Source organism: Natator depressus, chromosome 2 (assembly GCF_965152275.1).
Source record: "Natator depressus isolate rNatDep1 chromosome 2, rNatDep2.hap1, whole genome shotgun sequence".
NCBI classification, from domain to species: Eukaryota; Metazoa; Chordata; order Testudines; family Cheloniidae; genus Natator; species Natator depressus.
In genome coordinates this window covers 15920177-15937265 of record NC_134235.1, presented here as the reverse complement: position 1 = coordinate 15937265, position 17089 = coordinate 15920177, and the positions used below count along the sequence as shown (strand labels likewise).

Here is a 17089-nt window from a genome sequence, read left to right as displayed (position 1 = left end):
TATTAAAAAGGTATCATTCCACCACTTAAATGTTCAAGGGTCTTGCATGTATTTCATGTCTGCTTGCAGAGCAGTAATGGCCCTCTTCCCATTTCGTCTAACAGGTTCTAGTGTGGCCCGTGGAAACTGGGGCCTTCTGGATCAGGTGGCGGCTCTGAAATGGGTGCAGAAGAACATTGCTAGCTTTGGAGGAGATCCAAGTCAGATTTCAATAGCAGCTGATCGTAGTGGGGCAGACATTACCAGCATCCACCTACTTGCAGGTGCAGCAGATTCAAATCTCTTCAAGAGGGCATTGCTGATGGTGAGTCCCATTCCTCTGTATCTTAGTAGTGGATACCAATGGAAAAGATGTGAATTAATGTTAACAGAACTAGGGAGTGTGCTTGCTGGTCTTATTTTATACATATCTGCATTATATATTTTATTTTATTATTTTATTTTATTTTAGCCTCACTAAAATATATTATTGTATAATAGCACCTAGCAGCCTCAACTGAGATTGGGATTGCCTTGTGCTAGGCATTTTACAAACACATGGTAAGACCCATTTAAGTGACTGATTTAATCAAACTGACGTTTTGATTCCTGTCACTGTGGTTTTTCATGTATGTATATACATAGAACTGGTTCATAATTTATACAGTTTCCATTCTGCAAATATCGTTGCTGTTCAGCACTTTTTAGACTACATAGCTGATTTGCCAAACATCCGGCCTCTTTGAAGGATCCATCGTCCTTGAGGTATGTTGCCAGTCCCATGACCGATTCACATTCTAATTTTCACTTTTTTTAAAAAGGAAGTTTCTAGTCTTTGTGATTGTGACAGTAACTTGCTGACAGGGATTGCATGTGCTACTGTTTTACACAGCAAAAGAAGTGTCCCCATTCATCTTAACTTGAAGTTAACTCTTAAAACTAACAATGATGATTTAAAGGTGCAGTTGATTTGCATGTAAAATTACTGCAGTATTTCCATACGAAATGGATAATTGAATTTGCAAATGGCTGAGCGAACAAAGGGCAGAAATAGCACTGGTCCTAAAAGTGCACTGATTTTATTTCTTCTTTTAGTGAGTTCAACTATGACTAGACCCATACCTCTCCAAGTTACCTCATTTTGAGGAAAGTTACTTATTTTAGTCCCAAAGTTCAACATGAATATTGTGTTCTCTCACTTTTGGGGGTGGGTGAATATTCGTTATGCCAGAAATAAGGAATCATGAGACTAAGTTTCTAGCAAGAGTTACTTTCATGAAATGAATAAATCCCTTTAAGCATTTTAATTTTTCCTGAATGAATCATTTTTGTCTCCCTCATTATGGTCTTTGTCACATATTGAATCCCACATTTTGATCTTGGCATGTTGAGAGGTATGACATAACCAAGGCCTTATCTATATTGAAAGTTGCACCCGAGAGAGCACAGGAAATGTGAGTGTCTGCTCTGTAACAGATTTAACAAATTCATTTGAAAACTGATTTAGTTAAACCAGTGCAAAACTCTGAGAGGACTCTGATTTATTTAAACCTGACTAATATCCATTTAGCTTAATGAGGTAAGGAATTGAGTTAAGAAATATATATGACCAAGATTTAAATCAAATTAAGAGTCTTGATGGAGCCTTTTATCTTTCTCTTTTATTGGACCAACTTTTATTGGACAAGCTTGTCTCTCTCACCAACAGAATTTGGTCCAGTAAAAGATATTACTTCACCCACCTTGTCTCTCTAATATCCTGGGACCAACATGGCTACAACTACACTGCATGCAATAACTAAGTCAGTTATTCCACCTTTAGTTAAACTAGTGGAACCTTGATAGAGACAAGGGACTTTTGATGAGACATATGCACTGAAGTCACTTTGGAACTGGGACTTATGCTCCACAGTAACTTACCTGCTTTTGAAAGTTTTACACAAGGCCTAACTAAAAATATAGTTTTCCTCCGTCTTTGTGCATAACCCTGACTTATCAGAGAGAGATCTGCTGTGGATGGAGGGTGGTGTATGATCCTAACTTTGTAGTACCAGCCATCAAACCGTAATTTAAAATGTAATTTGTCCCTTTCATTAGAATGAGTTTGACAGCTCACTACTGTACTGTAAATATTAAAATAGTTTCTTGAAATATTCACACACAAAGAGGGGCATGTGCTAGTAAGCTAAGAGTGTGTGTTGTAATGCCTATATGCTAATGATCCCTCAGGTTACCCTAGACAACAAACTTAACATAGCGCTAAATAGCGATTACATTTTATTTTAATGGGGAATAAATACAAAGACGTGATTTAGAAAATGGTAATGCTTCACATATATGCTTCATTGGTTAAGAGCCGGACCCTTCAGTAGCAATATATTAGAGTGTACAAACATCTAGAGTTCCTGAGTCCATTTTGTTTTGTGGTGGTCACTATTTGTAAGTTACATTCACGTTTTAACGCTCCCAAATGTTTTTAATCAGACTATGGACTGTTTACATAGACCACTGTGAACTTTTATCACTAGTGTAGATGATCTGTTATAGGATCTAAAAAGTACAGACATACACAGATTGTGCTAAAAGACAAGTACAGAAGATATCCATAAAGGACCCAATTCTCCAGGGCTCCCTACCTTGGATAGTCATTTAGACCTGTGCAGAGTGGCTGTATTAAATTAAAAAAATCTCAATTCATGTACATGGATGGTACAGTTTTATTCCTACAGGTGTAAATGACTATCGGAAGCTGAAGGCACTGGAAAATCAGGGTTCAAAGGGCCAAATTGTGATCTCATTTACAGACATACAAAAAAAGACACAAATGCATCAGAAGATACTTAGTCTATGATGGTTCAATCTATTGGTCACTAGATGGCTTTAGGTAATATCTAATTGCAGCTGTTCCCAAACTGTGGGTTGCAACCCCAAATGGGGTCGTGCCATCAGCTGATGGGGTCACAGCCATCCCTACTATGCAGAAGACTCCATTTTGATCTGCACAGCATGACCTTACATGTACAGCATGTGAGAGGTCACAATGCATGGAGAATGCCATTTTGCTCAGAGTGACTTCGCATGCACCATACATATGAGGTCACAGTGTGCAGAGGATGCAATTTTGTAGAGCAAAATGGTATCCTCTCTGTGGTGTGACCTCACATATGGTGTGTGTGTGGGGTCACGCTGTGTGGAGGACGCCATTTTGCTCTTCAAAATGGTATCCTCCATGCTGCCTGGGGTCCTGGCAGGAAATTCATTAAAATGGGGTTATGCAGTTAAAAAGTTTGGGAACCCCTCTCTTATTGCTATTTCATGTATCTTTTCAGAAAAGATGTTCAGAAAAAAAATCTCTCTGTTGCTGCTAAACTATTATATAGTTTAAAATAAAAAGCATTTAATATAAATATTATACATAAATATATGCAGCTTTCAAGAAATTAACTTGAAATCTGAGCACTTTCACACAAATTTCAGACATACTGCAACTCACTGTGACTGTAGGACCTAATCTGAACATATTTCACTTTAAAACCTTTGCTTCCTGGTGTATATTACTAGATTGGGTCGGAGCAGCTGAATTCTACTCTGTTACAACCATGTATCCACTTTGAAACCATTTAGCTCACTGAGAAGAACAACTCCAAGATTGCTCTGTCTTGTGATTTCACTTGGCATTGCCAGCAGCTGGGTTAAACCATTGCAAAGAGCAGGTTTGTTTTGTTTTTTTCGAAGACGACGAAATTCAGTCTAGATTCAGTGTCACCAAAGCAGTTCTTGGAAGCTAGATACCAGCTGCATTTTAATTGTCTTTGGGGAGCCAGGGAGCTCCTGATTTCTCTGCAGCAGAGATGGAAATAACTTTGCATCCAGAAGAGAATAGCCTTATTTCTGAGAGTCTTCTAGTGATGCCGTAAAGGTGATGAACAGCAAACCCATCCTTTTCGAATAACACTATGTAATATTCTCTCTCGAGGATGGTGCCAACATAAGGCCTAGTATGAAGGCTCAAGTGAGTCTTAAGTGGTGCCCAAACCTTGCTCTGGCCCTTGGTGCAGTGATTTCACCTTTTGTTGAGTAGTCATTTGCTTCACTTTATCATTTTTTAGTTAGAGTTCCTCTCTCAACTTAAATTATAACCTGTGCATGAGCAAATTAAAGGTGCAGTGTGTTATTATTTACGTACAGAGTGCTGAGATGGGTTGTTTTTTTAAGTATCTGGTTAACATTCAAAATACATACAAAGACAAAACCAGCATTAATTTTGGCTTCATTTCCTTCAATCTCCTCTTTGATCATCCGCTGGTATGCGTGTCTTTCAGCTGTGGTAGGACTGCCTGGTGATCATGGTTTGCTCTTATATCTCAGTTCTTTTTCTGTGGACTGCATCTGTCTCAGGTTCATTCTTCATAATATGTAGTTGGCAAATGGAGGGTACTCTTGCGTTTGCTTCCAGTGTATATGAGAGACTGGCTTTTTTTCTTTCTAGTACTCAGAAAAGAAGAGTTGTCCTCCCCTGCTAGGGAGATGTAAGAGGCGATACTTTCCCTGAGGCCATAGCTGAGACAGGAATCATCCATGGCCAGTGTGTTTTCTGGTTCTTCGTTACTTATCTGCAGCCTTAAAAAAAAAAATTACGTATACTGGATTTACTAGTTTGTTAGTGCTACATGGTTACATATAAGAAAACTCCTGGCTCACAGTTGATTGTGATCAATTCTGTGTCTCATCTGTTTCCTTAAATGTCCCTCATCACAGTAATATCTGAGCAACTTTGATGTATATAAAATACAGAAAAAAAGAACGAAAATCTTTCTTCCCAGCTTGTAGGAGAAATAGCTTGAGTAGTGTGTGGGTTTTGTCTGTGTGAGCAAGTGAATGAGGTTGTTTTGAGGAGAGGAGGGAGCTGCATAGCTTATTGAGAGAAGGTTAAATTGAAGAAATGAGTTGAGCATGTATTTCTAAAATTGATTATTTCTGTATGGTCATTCTTATTTCTTGTGGGAGTAGCTTTCTCTGTCCAAGCCCAGCTCCATGCTTTCATGAGCCCCTCCCACACTGGTTGACAGCATCACAGGTTAGGTGGATAGTAACTGTCTTGGTAGGATCTAGTTGTGGAGGGAGAGATGATCTCTCAGGTGGCTAGATCTAGCTACAGGCAACTAGATTTGTAGGAAAGATCTCTACAGAGCATGCCTAGAGATGTGTTCTATGCTGAAAGGCTTGCTTTTTGTCTGATATTACCTACCTGAGCCTCTGGTGTGATGCCAAACTATCTCCCTCCTGAAACCTGACAGTCTTTCTCCAGTTCCACTCATGGTTCTACAAATCCCATGGAGGGCTTTGAATATCATGAAAGGCATTCAACTGGGCTCTGTATTAAATTAGGAGCCCGTGCAGAGAGCTGAAGTCTGGGATAATTTGTTCATGGTGGCCTGTGTTGCTGCAATTTGGGCAAGCTGAAGCTTTTTCAGATTATGTGGATTCATTCTTAGATATAGTAGGCCAGATTCTCAGCCAGCGTAAACTGTGTGTGTATGTCTTTATTGGGGGAATATCCTTGGCAGACTTCATTGTCAACCACGTTACCCATAGCAGCCCTATATCTGCCAATAAGAACCTGTGGAGGCAGTTAAATGCAGCAAAATTTGCATCAGTGAACACTTAGACTGAAATGTTCAGTCACCTGAGAGATTTGGATGCCCAATTCCCCTGTTACAAAGCCTTCAGTGGCTTGGGAAATTTGGGCCTTAAGTCTTAATATTGACATCAGCAGAAGTGAATAGTTTCTTATTATTTTCTGTGATTGCAAGTATATATTTAACATGTTGAAAATAAGCATGTAGATTCAGATGCTGTGTGGAAGATGTGGTACCTGTGAATGTTTTTCCAGTTGAAGTTTTTGTTCCTCATCACAACAGGCGGTTCTTGGTTCCTCACTGCATTGTTGTTAGTGCACTGAGCAAGACAGGGTGTTGTAAGGGTACAGCACAGACCATCAGGTACCTCTGAATGAAGAAACCAATACAGGATGAGTTATCCAATATTGCGCAATAGCATCTCATTTGCCATCACCAGTGTTTTCTCCACTAAATGTTCTTGGAGATGAGTGTGTGGTAAGTAGAATAGTCATTTAGACGCTGGACAGTGTGGCATACAATTGTTGAATTGCATTATGGCATACTGTGTTAGGTGGTTTTGTTCTTTGTTACTAGCTGTTTTATTGTAACATGCTGCTATTTATGTTTGGGCCTACTTGCTTACCACAGTTCTTACATTGCTATAACTCCAGTGTAACGGCTGAGGGCATCAGACTTTCTAGAGCTAACCACACCCTTTCTGTTAATAACACTCCTGAGCATAAGGCCATACGAGGCCTGTGCACAACTTATCTCCCACCTAAGCCCTATTTTGAGAGTGGTTGAACCTTGTGCTGGCTTTGGGCTCAGGGTGAATAGCAGCCACAGTGAGTAAAAAACAAATCTATTTGTGGCAATGATGGTATGCAGCTAAGTTCCCCGTAAGCTGCACGGTCATGCAGCACACTATCAAGGGCCACGCAGCCGGGGAGAGGTGCCCCTCCCCCAGCCCAGCCCAGCTCCACTGGAGCTGCTGGGGAGAGGAGCCTCACACCCGGCTGGGCCCAGTCCAGCCCTGCCCCACCCCGCCGGAGCTGCTGGGGAGAGGAGCCCCTCCCCTGGCTCGGTCTAGATCCACCGGAGCTGCTGGGGAGAAGCACCTCTCCCCCGGGCCAGTCCAAGCCTGCCGGAGCTGCTGCAGCCCAAAAGAGGTACCTCTCACCCAGCCCTGAGCTGCTGCGGCGAGAGAGGGCTGAGGGGAGTCCTCTCTCTCCCCGCCACAGCCCTGGGGCAGCCTGCATCCCAAACCCCTCATCCTTGGCCCCACCCCAGAGCTCGCACCCCGCTCCCACACCTCTACCCCAGCCCTGAGCCCCCTCCAGCACCCCAATCCCCTCATCCCCAGCCCCACCCCAGAACCTGCACCCCTAGCCAGAGCCCTCTTCCCCCCCCCCACCCCAACCCTCTGCCCCAGCCCTGATCCCCCTCCCACACTCTGAACTCCTCGGTCACACCCCCACCACACATCACCTCATATTGGTGCACATAACAAAATTCATTCCGCACATGGGTGTAAAAAATTAGAGGGAATATTGGTGCAGTAAAGTGCATTGGGGCAGAATGGATTGAAATATACACATGACAAGTTCTTGAAGCTTAGTTCTATTCCTAATTAGGTTCCTGTTTGAGAAGAGCACATACAGGATTCTAGCACAGTTTAAATGTGTATAATGAGGCTTTTGATTTAGTTATATTCTTAAAGTGTTGGTATTCAGAAGCACCTTGTATCACATAGCTTGTTGAGGTTATGTAGAAGGATGTGGACTCTGACTGGGTATATCAGACAAAAGAGGGGTGTTGATTTGGAGAAATAGAGCCGGATTTTGCACTGCCTTGCCATTTGCACAGTCACTTACACCTCACTGAGGTATTTGTATGGCATCCATTACTTTACCCCTCATCATCGTTAATGCATTTAGCCTCCCAAAACCCTTGTGGGAAGGGAAGGACTGTTATCCCCCTTTCATATGCACCTGAGGCATAGAGAGACTGACTTCCCCAATGTCACACACAAAAATTGTGGGAGAGCAGGGATTTGAACGTTGGTCTTCCTGGTCCTAGGCCAGTGCATTCACCATTAGGGCACAACATGGGTGTAAAATGCTACTATTCTGACTGGGTAGTACTTCCACCTACTCTGCTCTCACTCTGCACTGCTGTACATGACTATGCAAAAGACAAAGCGGCAGACAATCAGGTCCATCATGTGTAACTTACCCAACCAAAGCATCAACACATGTTCACCACTGTGAATACTGTAAAATATTCCAATGTACAAAGTAGAGCTGCCCCTTGACTGCTCTAACCTGTGCTAATGAATAGCACTATGTAATTGGTAAATTCTGGGGTTTTTTCCATACACTTATTTCACTATCAATTTTGTATATTCTCAGAGAGGCGAAAGTCATTCAAAGACAAAATGTTGATCATTGCCATTCAGATGTTATGGATTATAAAGTTTCAGATTCTCATGTCCTTTCTTTACAGAAATACTTTTTTTTTTTTTAAAAAAAGGGAAAAATCAACTAACTAAAACATTTCAGAAAAGAGATTAGTATCCTGTCAAGTTTATTACTGCTTCCTTCCACAAACTGGTCTAAAAAATTCCTTTTATCATATTACTACATCAACATACAAGTCATTAAACAGAACATTTTCCTTCCTTTCTTAAAAGTAGGCTTTTTGGCCTACACACAGTATTTCAATTTGGCCAGCATTATGCAAATATTGTGGCTTCACACCTTTTAAATGATTTCATTGTTGTTATTAATTGAAAGACTAGAACCATTTATTCTTCACAAGTATGGTGTGATTAGTTTATTCCAATCCTTCTTCCTCTTTCATTTTAAACCTTTCTGGTTTTCATATGATGTCATTGCAGCACTTACTTAACTGTGGTATTTGATATAAGACTACTTTCTGATCTGAGTTGCACTGACATAAATCTGGAGTAACTCCATTAAAACCAAAGTAGTTTCTCTGGACTGACATCAGTATAACTGAGATCAGAATTTAGTCCATAATGATTACACAAACTTTGAGGTCTTAGGCCATATTTGCTCTGAGTTACACTAATATAAATCCAGAACTAAGCAGCTAAGGCAATAACAGAGTAACTGACTAATTTTCCCAGCATGCACTGATACAAACAAGGTTGTGTAGTATGGTAGGTGTGAACAAGCTAATACAGTTGACACATCATTCCAGGGGGGAAACGCTGTTGTGGTGCTACACTGAACAGTGTTCGCTGTAACCATTATCAGAGTCTGGTTTCATTTAACATGGCTTTGTCTATCTGTACTGCCTGTACTCAGCTGAGCTAAAGTCTTTCTTTCTGCTGGATTAATAGTGGAGGAATGGGGGAGATATGAATTGAGGTATGAAGTGAAGTAAAAAAAATACAGTGGGCAGAAGCCAAATTTCTCTTATTATTTATTTTGTACTACAGTAACACCTAAGATCCTGAGTCATGTCTCAGGACCCCCCTGTGTCATGCACTGCATGATATCTTACAGTTGCTGGTGAAACCTATTGTATTCCTGCAGTTACAAGTCTCAAGGGACTTACCTGAATAGTGATTCACAAGGTCCTCAAGGCACTGAAATGTTTGCCGTGGAGAGATGTAATACCAGTTATTCGGCAAGCGGAAGATCCTGTAATGTTTCACTTGCCTGTGCCGGACTGACAATGAATATAATCCTGCAGAAACAGGAGAACCAAATGACATCAAGTAGTCACAATCCTAGGAAAACAAAGGCGCATTTCACAGACCTCTGTGGATGCTGACTAAAGCGAGACCAGCTCTGAAATGTGGTGCCACAGTAACAGGTGTGCCCTTGAAGAATCTGAAAAAGCGAAATGACCTTTCTGATTTATAGATCTCAAATATAGACAGATGGAGCAGAGGGTCAGCAGTTATAGCCTTAAATCCCTGAAGGAGAGTCATTCTAAAGCTCCAACAATTTTTCCTTTATGCTTGTTGGTAGGATTTTCAAAAGGGCCCAAAAGAGTTAGATGGGAATGAGAGTCCTTAGGAACTTTTGAAAATCCCCACCTGTTTGTTTTTATTTAATTTCTTCCCCTTGCTGTCTTTCCATGGAGCTCTGAGAATTTTTTCACATTTAATTCTTCACCCTGCACTTTTTGGAAACTCTATATCGGAGCCATGTGAGCAGAAGGACTACTATGGACACTCCCTTTGAAACCCATTAATACCATTCCTTAACAGGCCAGAGGGGGCCCTATTCTATTCATGTTCTTATACTGTGCCCATCACCCTGCACCTTGCAAAGTTAAAAATATGCAAGGTGACTCAATAAAGTTTGTTCACAGTCCTTCCCTCTGGGTGTGAAACTTCTGTGTGTTTGTAAAATGAAAACACTTTGTGTTGCTATCCAACTTATAAATGGGCTACTCATTTGTGAGGAGGGAAGGGACCGAATGTTAAGAAGAAAGAGTACACTCATTAGAACTGAAGCTGGGAATTGCTGAGAGGGGATTTAAATTCAGGCTGGATGAAAAATTTCCAAAGAGTGTTTTGTCAAAAACCTAATTTACTGTCAAAATGTTTCATGAAGAGTCTGGTTTGAGGAAAACTCTGATGCTTTGTCAAAAACACACAAATAAAAACTGAAAAATTGTGCTCCCCAGCCAGACTACATCTCCCATGAAATACTATGGTCAGGGACACCATGATGCATTGCTCGGCAAGAGAGGAGACCATTGTGCATCATGGGAGATGTAGTCCAGCCAGGGAGCCGAGCCTACAGAGGAGAATGAAGGTGTGAGATAACATAACAACTCCCCTGAGGCACCACCCAAATCAATGTTTTTTGGGTTTTGGTTGAAATGTTTTAGGTTTTAATTTTTTGACAAAAAGTTTAAATTTTCCTTAGGGGATGAGCCCATTTTCTGACCAACCTGTCTGGTGGTGGAAGGATGGTCAGAAGAAAATGTCAAGTGTTTAGTTTAAAACAAAACAACCACACAGCTAAATAAGAAGTGTGTTTAGTTACTCTTTATGTATTTTACGTTCCTTTCCACCCCCACCTTTGTGCATCTTTGTGGACTGAGGCAAAGGGTGGGACCCTTTTGCCCATCCTTTGGGTCTTCCTCTCTGTTTGAAATGCCTTGCGACCTTGGGACATTTTGGGTGCTACAACCCAAATAAACAATGTTTAAATGTTTTGTATGCGCCAGTGATTAGGGAACTCTCCAAAGCCATAGTTTTCCATGTTTCCAGCACTGCTTGTTATGTAGGTGATTGCTGAAGATGTTGCACTGTGCAATATGTTGGGGTTTTTTTATTACATATGGGTTAGAATTCTGGACTGATGTGTGTGTGAAGTGAAAAAGGCAGAGAATTAAGAGCTATGGAAAGCCCAGTTGAAAGGAGATGTCGCAGTCTGAGATGGACAGGGGGGAATGTTATGTTTTCTCACCTTTCCTGGTTTCGCTCTCTCTAATCATGAAGGAGCCAACCTTGGTGTCAGGAAGCTGTAGAAGTTCCTCTGCTTTTTCTCTTCCCAGCCCTTCAAATAACCAACTGTGAAACAGGAAAAGAAGTTCTAAAATGACATGGATGAGAAAGAGAGCAGCGTGTGGCCCTTAAAGTGCAGGACTAGCTAGAAAAGTGACTGCAAAAATGACACTGTGTAACCTTCTGCAGTTACTTTCTTAACTATTCCCAGGATTATTTCTCAGTTTATGGGGTAAATCTGCTCTTCTCACTCATGCCAGTACTTTCATTAAGAATGGCCCTATAAGAAAGGGAAAAACCCTTCAAGCTTGATTAATTTGAAACACTAACATTTACTAGTGTTAAACAAAGTCACTGAGTTTAAATAACTAAACCTCTTATTGTTGTGAGTCATTACCCACATTTATTAATCCATGGATAAAGGTGTAATTATTCTGCATATGCTAGGCCAGATTCTGATCTCACTTTACTCTGGTTTTACACCAGTCTAATTCAATGGGCTTTACCGGAGGGAGAGTAGAACCAGGCATGCCGATTTTCTCTACCACCTACTGTCAGGTATCTAATACTTTCGGTAGGAGGCTTCAGCACATGCTTAGCTATAAGCATGGGCTAATTCCCATTGAAGTCAATAGAATTTAAGGACATGCCTAAAGTTAAGCAGGTAAAATGCTTTGCTGAATAGTGACAGACTTAGGCAGATGCTTTAATGGATTTCCTCAGCTGGGGCTGAGGGCAGTAACCAACCTCTGAACCTTCAGTATCTATAATGTGCAGGGATTCACTTCTTGAATGATCTCATTAGCCTTTTGAAGTTTCCCTTCTATTCTAGTTGGTCTGTTTTTCATATGAACTCCAGTTTTGTCTCAGACTGAGTTTTCCTTCACCAGAGGGGAATTCACCCCTGTGCAGAAGACGAGCCTAGGGACCCACTCAAGCCACATTGTCTTAATTGAGACTTAAATAGTGCATAGGCCTTGTGCATAGCAGTGAATTTCACCTGAGTTCTTATAAGTTGGATCTTTTTATGAGTATCTTAAAATTCAAGATGGGCCCAAAGCTCGCAGCTTGGATCCAGAAGTGGATCAGAAGTTTTTCTGCGTGTTTGGAACTGGAGTTTTGCTTTGGTAAAAACAGCTGCTAAATTTAGATCTGGATTGAAATATCCCCAAAGTGAAAAGAAATTCAGATGTAGATATTTAATTCAGGTCATCTCTGCTTGACGTAGATTTTTCTAGCAGACTGCTGCTGCTGGTGGTGGTGGTGATAGTGGTGGTTGTTATACTATTTGGATTATGATAGTACTTAGGGCCCCTAATTAAGGATGAAATGTTGATACGATAAACTATGGTATGTGTGAAATAACAGCACCTGTAGTTTTGGAATGCTGTGGAGAAAGCATGTACTCACCCATGGTAAACTTTTGCTACGCATTTTCCTGGAATGTAGTTTTCTCGACCTGTAGTGAGGGAATGGACTCTCCACCAACCTCCTTCACTGTCAAAGCAAGAAGATGGGTGTGGCCAAATGTGTTTGGGGAGCCTGCCTTCATTTTAGAAACATGCTAAGGCAGAAAATGGGCTAACATGCAATATTTGTTAACTAATCTGAGTATTCAGAAACACACGCATAGATCTACGTTTCTTTTGTTCACATTATTTCATCTTCTAAATCTCACTTTTGCTGCATTATTGTTTAAATTGGTCACAGAAATAAGCTAAATATTAAACAATAAATTTGTTCCATTTGCTGCTTAAGTAGTGAAACCTATTCCTGTAGTCAAAAATAAGTTTCCCATATTGAACATCTTTATTACAGCTAGAAACAGAGCATTAGTAAAGTCTAGTTGGAGATTGGATTTACAGTCTAATAGGACTGATTTACAGCCCACTGTTGTCAATGGGAATCTTTTCATTTACTTCAATGAAATGCAGGTCAGGCACTGACGAATAGGACGGCCTGGTGGCTGAAGCAATAGAACTGGGAGTCGAGACGCCTGGGTTCTTTTCCTGACTCTTCATCAAACTTTCTTTGTGATCTTGGGCAAATCACTTAGGCCAGGTCCACACTACCAACCTATATCAGTGTAACTACTGAAAAATCCATAACCCTGAGCGAAGTAGTTAAACCATCCTATCCTGCCACGTAGATGGTGCTATGTCAGTGGGAGAGTGTCTCCCGTTGACATAGCTACCGCCTCTCAGGGAGGTGGATTAACCACGACGACAGGAGAAGCTCTCCCGGGGCGTACAGCATGTCCACTAAGGTGCTACTGCAGCACAGCTGCACTGCTGTAGCGCTGTACATGAAGACAAGCCCTCACTTACCTGTGTTTCAGTTTCCCCATCTGTTAGAAGGCAACAGCGATATTACTTCTCACAGGGATGGTGTGATGCTTCAGTCATTAATGGAAGGGGTTACAGAAATGATAACAACCGTTGTTTTCCCCCTTGTTTTCTGAGGTTTTGTATCTCTATTGCAACTGTGAACTGCATGCAATTTGAAAGTTCTTTTAGAAGGTTCATCACAGTGCTTAGAGTGAAAATCAGTGTTGGGCTCTGCCTTGCTGTGTAAATCAGCATCACTCTGTTGAAATCAGCAGAGATGTGCCAGTTTACACCAGCCTAGGATCCAGCCCTGAGTGTGTATGCTGAGAGTGAATAGAACCCACTGAGAATAAGAAAGAGGTTCCAGTTTTTGGCATTCTTGTTACTGTCACAGGTGAGCAACAGTGATGGCAAACCTCAGAAGGTTCAGTTTGGTTCAGTAACCCTGCCCCGAACTCGGATAATTATCTGCATCACCCAAGTCTGTCAATAAGGGCTGGAAATCTCAAGGTTGCAGGGTTTTAGTGTGTGAAATCTTTGGGATTTCCTGTTTCTACGTGAGGTAAAACATACCATGAGAATAACTTTGCTCGTGGTATTTTCACATATCCTCTTATTATCCAGTCAGGCAAGAATAATTAAAAAATACCCCCTCAGTCTCAAAACCTTGCCCAGAAAAAAGTCTCTCCTGAGTAGACTCCTATTTCTTCTTTTATCCAAACTAGGACCTCCACCCTGAGTTAACTCTGCCCCTAATGAATGATGTCCAGGGAGTGAGCGGACTGTGAGGGGCTCTAAGAGGTTGGGGGTCTGTCTCATAGTGCACTTTTCCAACTGGACCCCAGCTTGCTCTTGATGAGCCAGTTCTGTCCCTGGGGGAATTCTGCCTTGAACCTTCTCACCCAATCCAAGGAAGATAGTTTTCAGCAGAGTCAGTTGTTGTGGTTTCTTCCCCCCGCCCCCCAGTCTCCTCAACAAACTAATCTCTCCCTCACCCCTGCATAAGTTCCTCAACCCATAGTTCCTGGCTCTTACCTCAGAGCCTTTTGATAATAGGACTTCTTGCAGTCTCCCTTCTGTCCATTTTGTTTCTGGGAGCAGTTCCTCCCAACAGTAGCTCCAGCCTCCGGGAGGTATGGCAGTGCCCTCCATTTCCTGCTCCTCCTTTGATGAGGACCAGCCAGTTAAGCTGGAGGTCTTTTCCCAGGTGCAGTGGGCAAGGGTAATCAGCCAGCCAGTAAGTCAACTGCTGGCCTCTGACCTCCATGGAATGGTATTCCTTATATCTTCACAGGGGCCAATCTGGCACTGCTTACCTAACACTGTTAACCATCTCCAGTTACTAGTGATCATTACAGGTAATCTATTCTGAGTAGATTCTGTGTTTTGTATTGCTGCCCTGACTCATGCAGATGATTACCAGCAATGTTTTGAGTCTCAAGTGAGTGTGGTGATTTCAGCATTATTCCTTGTGAACTGTCTCTCCTTTACAGAGTTGTTTGAATAAAAGGCTTAGAAAAATATCATAACAGGAGCAATGTGTGCAGCATAGAAAGGTTGAGTTTGACCTGGCAGCTCTCCTGTCACTGCTGCTCTAACCAACCTAGCGTCTTTCCTTTTCTTTCCCGGAGAGGTGTATTTCTCGAATGACCTGAGAGAGACTGTACCTCCTGCTAGTGTATGCATACCCGTAGCTCCCATTAACATCCACACATACCCCAGCGGGGAGAATAGATCCTCAGTTTAGGAGAGTTGTGCCTATTTGCATAGAACATTGCAAGGTTTTTTTCTGCACTATACCTGAATCAAAACAGGAAGAGAACTTTCCATTTAATGCTTACTTCGGCACTTGTTGATCAGTACATAACAGACAAACATACAAACAAAAATATGTGCTATGTGTATCTTGTTTTCAAAGTTCCATATTAACAGTAGGACTGTACTATATACTATATGAAGCATATGTACAGTGTGTATATATATATATGGACAGGATCCTTAGCTGATCTAAATCAGCATAGCTATTTTGGGCTGGAATCTCCAGTCTGCTAAGACCATTTAGCACTATTTACACAATGATGGAGAATTGCCCTTATGTAGGGAAACATTCTATCATCAGAAAGCTGGTGGAAGCTCTTCCACCTGCTATGCCAGGGTCCCTCCCCTGATATGCTCTTCTCCTTATGGGACATCCAGGGTAGGGCATGGTCCAGATGGAGAATGGTTGACAGAGCACCCCGACCCAGATCCTCCACTGTTGTAAGGTCCTTTGTACCACTCATGAAAGTTAAAGGAGACTGGTTACTTCTCTAATTTTTGTCAGGACTGGGTGGACAAAGATCAAGGAGCCAAGGCCAAGTTCCTCTGGCTGCCACTCTCCACTACTTCCGAAATATGGGCATAGCGGATCATCAGGACTATTAACTTCAGTTTACTCCAGCTGAGGATTTGGCTCTATATGTCTTTGTGTGTGGGACTAACTGTCTGTATGCCTGTAATACATTAGGGAAGGGTCGGAATGGGACCTGTAAGTCTGCATCCCTCAGAACTCTGAGAAAGTGACGAGTAGGATTTGGATCCAGATCTGAAATTCATGGCTCAGGGTAATCTCTATCTGAGGGTCCAAACAGGTGTCTAAAGTCCAAAGACCTTCAACCTATGGGAAAAGTTTGGATAAGGATAAAGAATTTTTTCCTTCCCAACTCTAAAATTGGTTCAATTTGGTTAAGTACTCAAATGCCTATCCAAAGCTGAATTGGTCTCATGCAAGTAATCCCATTTTATATCCTGCAGGATGAGCCCACATTTTAGAACTGGGCCCTGTATGTTGACTCAGCACCTGGAATTTCCTATCGCTCAATCCTGTGAGGTGCTGGTGGCCTGAGTTACCAGTGGGAGTTAAGCACTCGCAGGATCGAGCTCTATGTGAGTGCCTGAAAGGAGGCGCTCCATCTGGAACTGCACATTGAGCAATAAGCAGCTTTCCCAGCAACAATAGGCCTTGAACGTTCTCCTGTTTAATAGAAACAAAAACCACAGCATTCGTCTACCATCAAATGCATAAACCAGAAGCTGTTCCCTATCTCACATCAGCTGTATCAGGGGTTAATTTAAAAAGGAACAACTTACTCTGATATCACACGTAGTTTTTCTCCTGTGTGAAATATTGGCTGGCTTATATCCGGGGAGGGATAATCACAGAGGACAGCAAGGATATCGCTCTCCTGACCTAGGGAAAAGATGAAAATGTAATTTTTAAAGGATTATAAAATTCATAGCTAGGGTGGATGTCTTCAGAAAGTCACCCTCAAAACCTACTGTACACCAGTGTGAACAGGAGCACCTGTAAGTTTGTAGATCTTTATTTACTTCTAGTTAGCCAAAACCTTCTGCAGACTGACCTTGTTTAATAATTACCATATGTAAAGAAGAGACTCAGTCTGAAAGTAGCAAAATGAATAAATATGTTATACCAATAAATTAAAAACCAGCAGGATCTTATTAAAGGGAAAAAGGCAAAATACCACATTTATTGTGAATACAGAAAGAATCATAGTAAGCAGTTAGTTATAGCTATAACATTCCATTCAATCTCATATTTCTTCACACATTCATTCATATACATACATACATACATACATACACACACACACACACACACACAC

General features: G+C 41.6%; 2 protein-coding genes across 4 annotated transcripts in view; one reads left to right on the top strand and one right to left on the bottom strand.

Moving 5' to 3' along the window:
- Positions 1 to 17089, top strand: part of TG (thyroglobulin) — a 214543-nt gene that overhangs the window by 126602 nt on the left and 70852 nt on the right. The window contains exon 41 of the mRNA XM_074942893.1: positions 105 to 304. Coding sequence (XP_074798994.1) covers positions 105 to 304 — 200 coding nt within the window. The remainder of the gene's footprint in view (positions 1 to 104; positions 305 to 17089) is intronic.
- SLA (Src like adaptor) overlaps positions 2449 to 17089 on the bottom strand; it is a 46735-nt gene continuing 32094 nt past the window's right edge. For all 3 annotated transcript variants that reach the window (XM_074943820.1, XM_074943819.1, XM_074943821.1), the window contains 6 exons: positions 16554 to 16653; positions 12508 to 12594; positions 11060 to 11163; positions 9186 to 9317; positions 5855 to 5987; positions 2449 to 4599 (listed from right to left, as the gene is read on the bottom strand). In XM_074943820.1, coding sequence (XP_074799921.1) covers positions 4380 to 4599; positions 5855 to 5987; positions 9186 to 9317; positions 11060 to 11163; positions 12508 to 12594; positions 16554 to 16653 — 776 coding nt within the window. In that variant the 3' untranslated portion in view covers positions 2449 to 4379. The remainder of the gene's footprint in view (positions 4600 to 5854; positions 5988 to 9185; positions 9318 to 11059; positions 11164 to 12507; positions 12595 to 16553; positions 16654 to 17089) is intronic.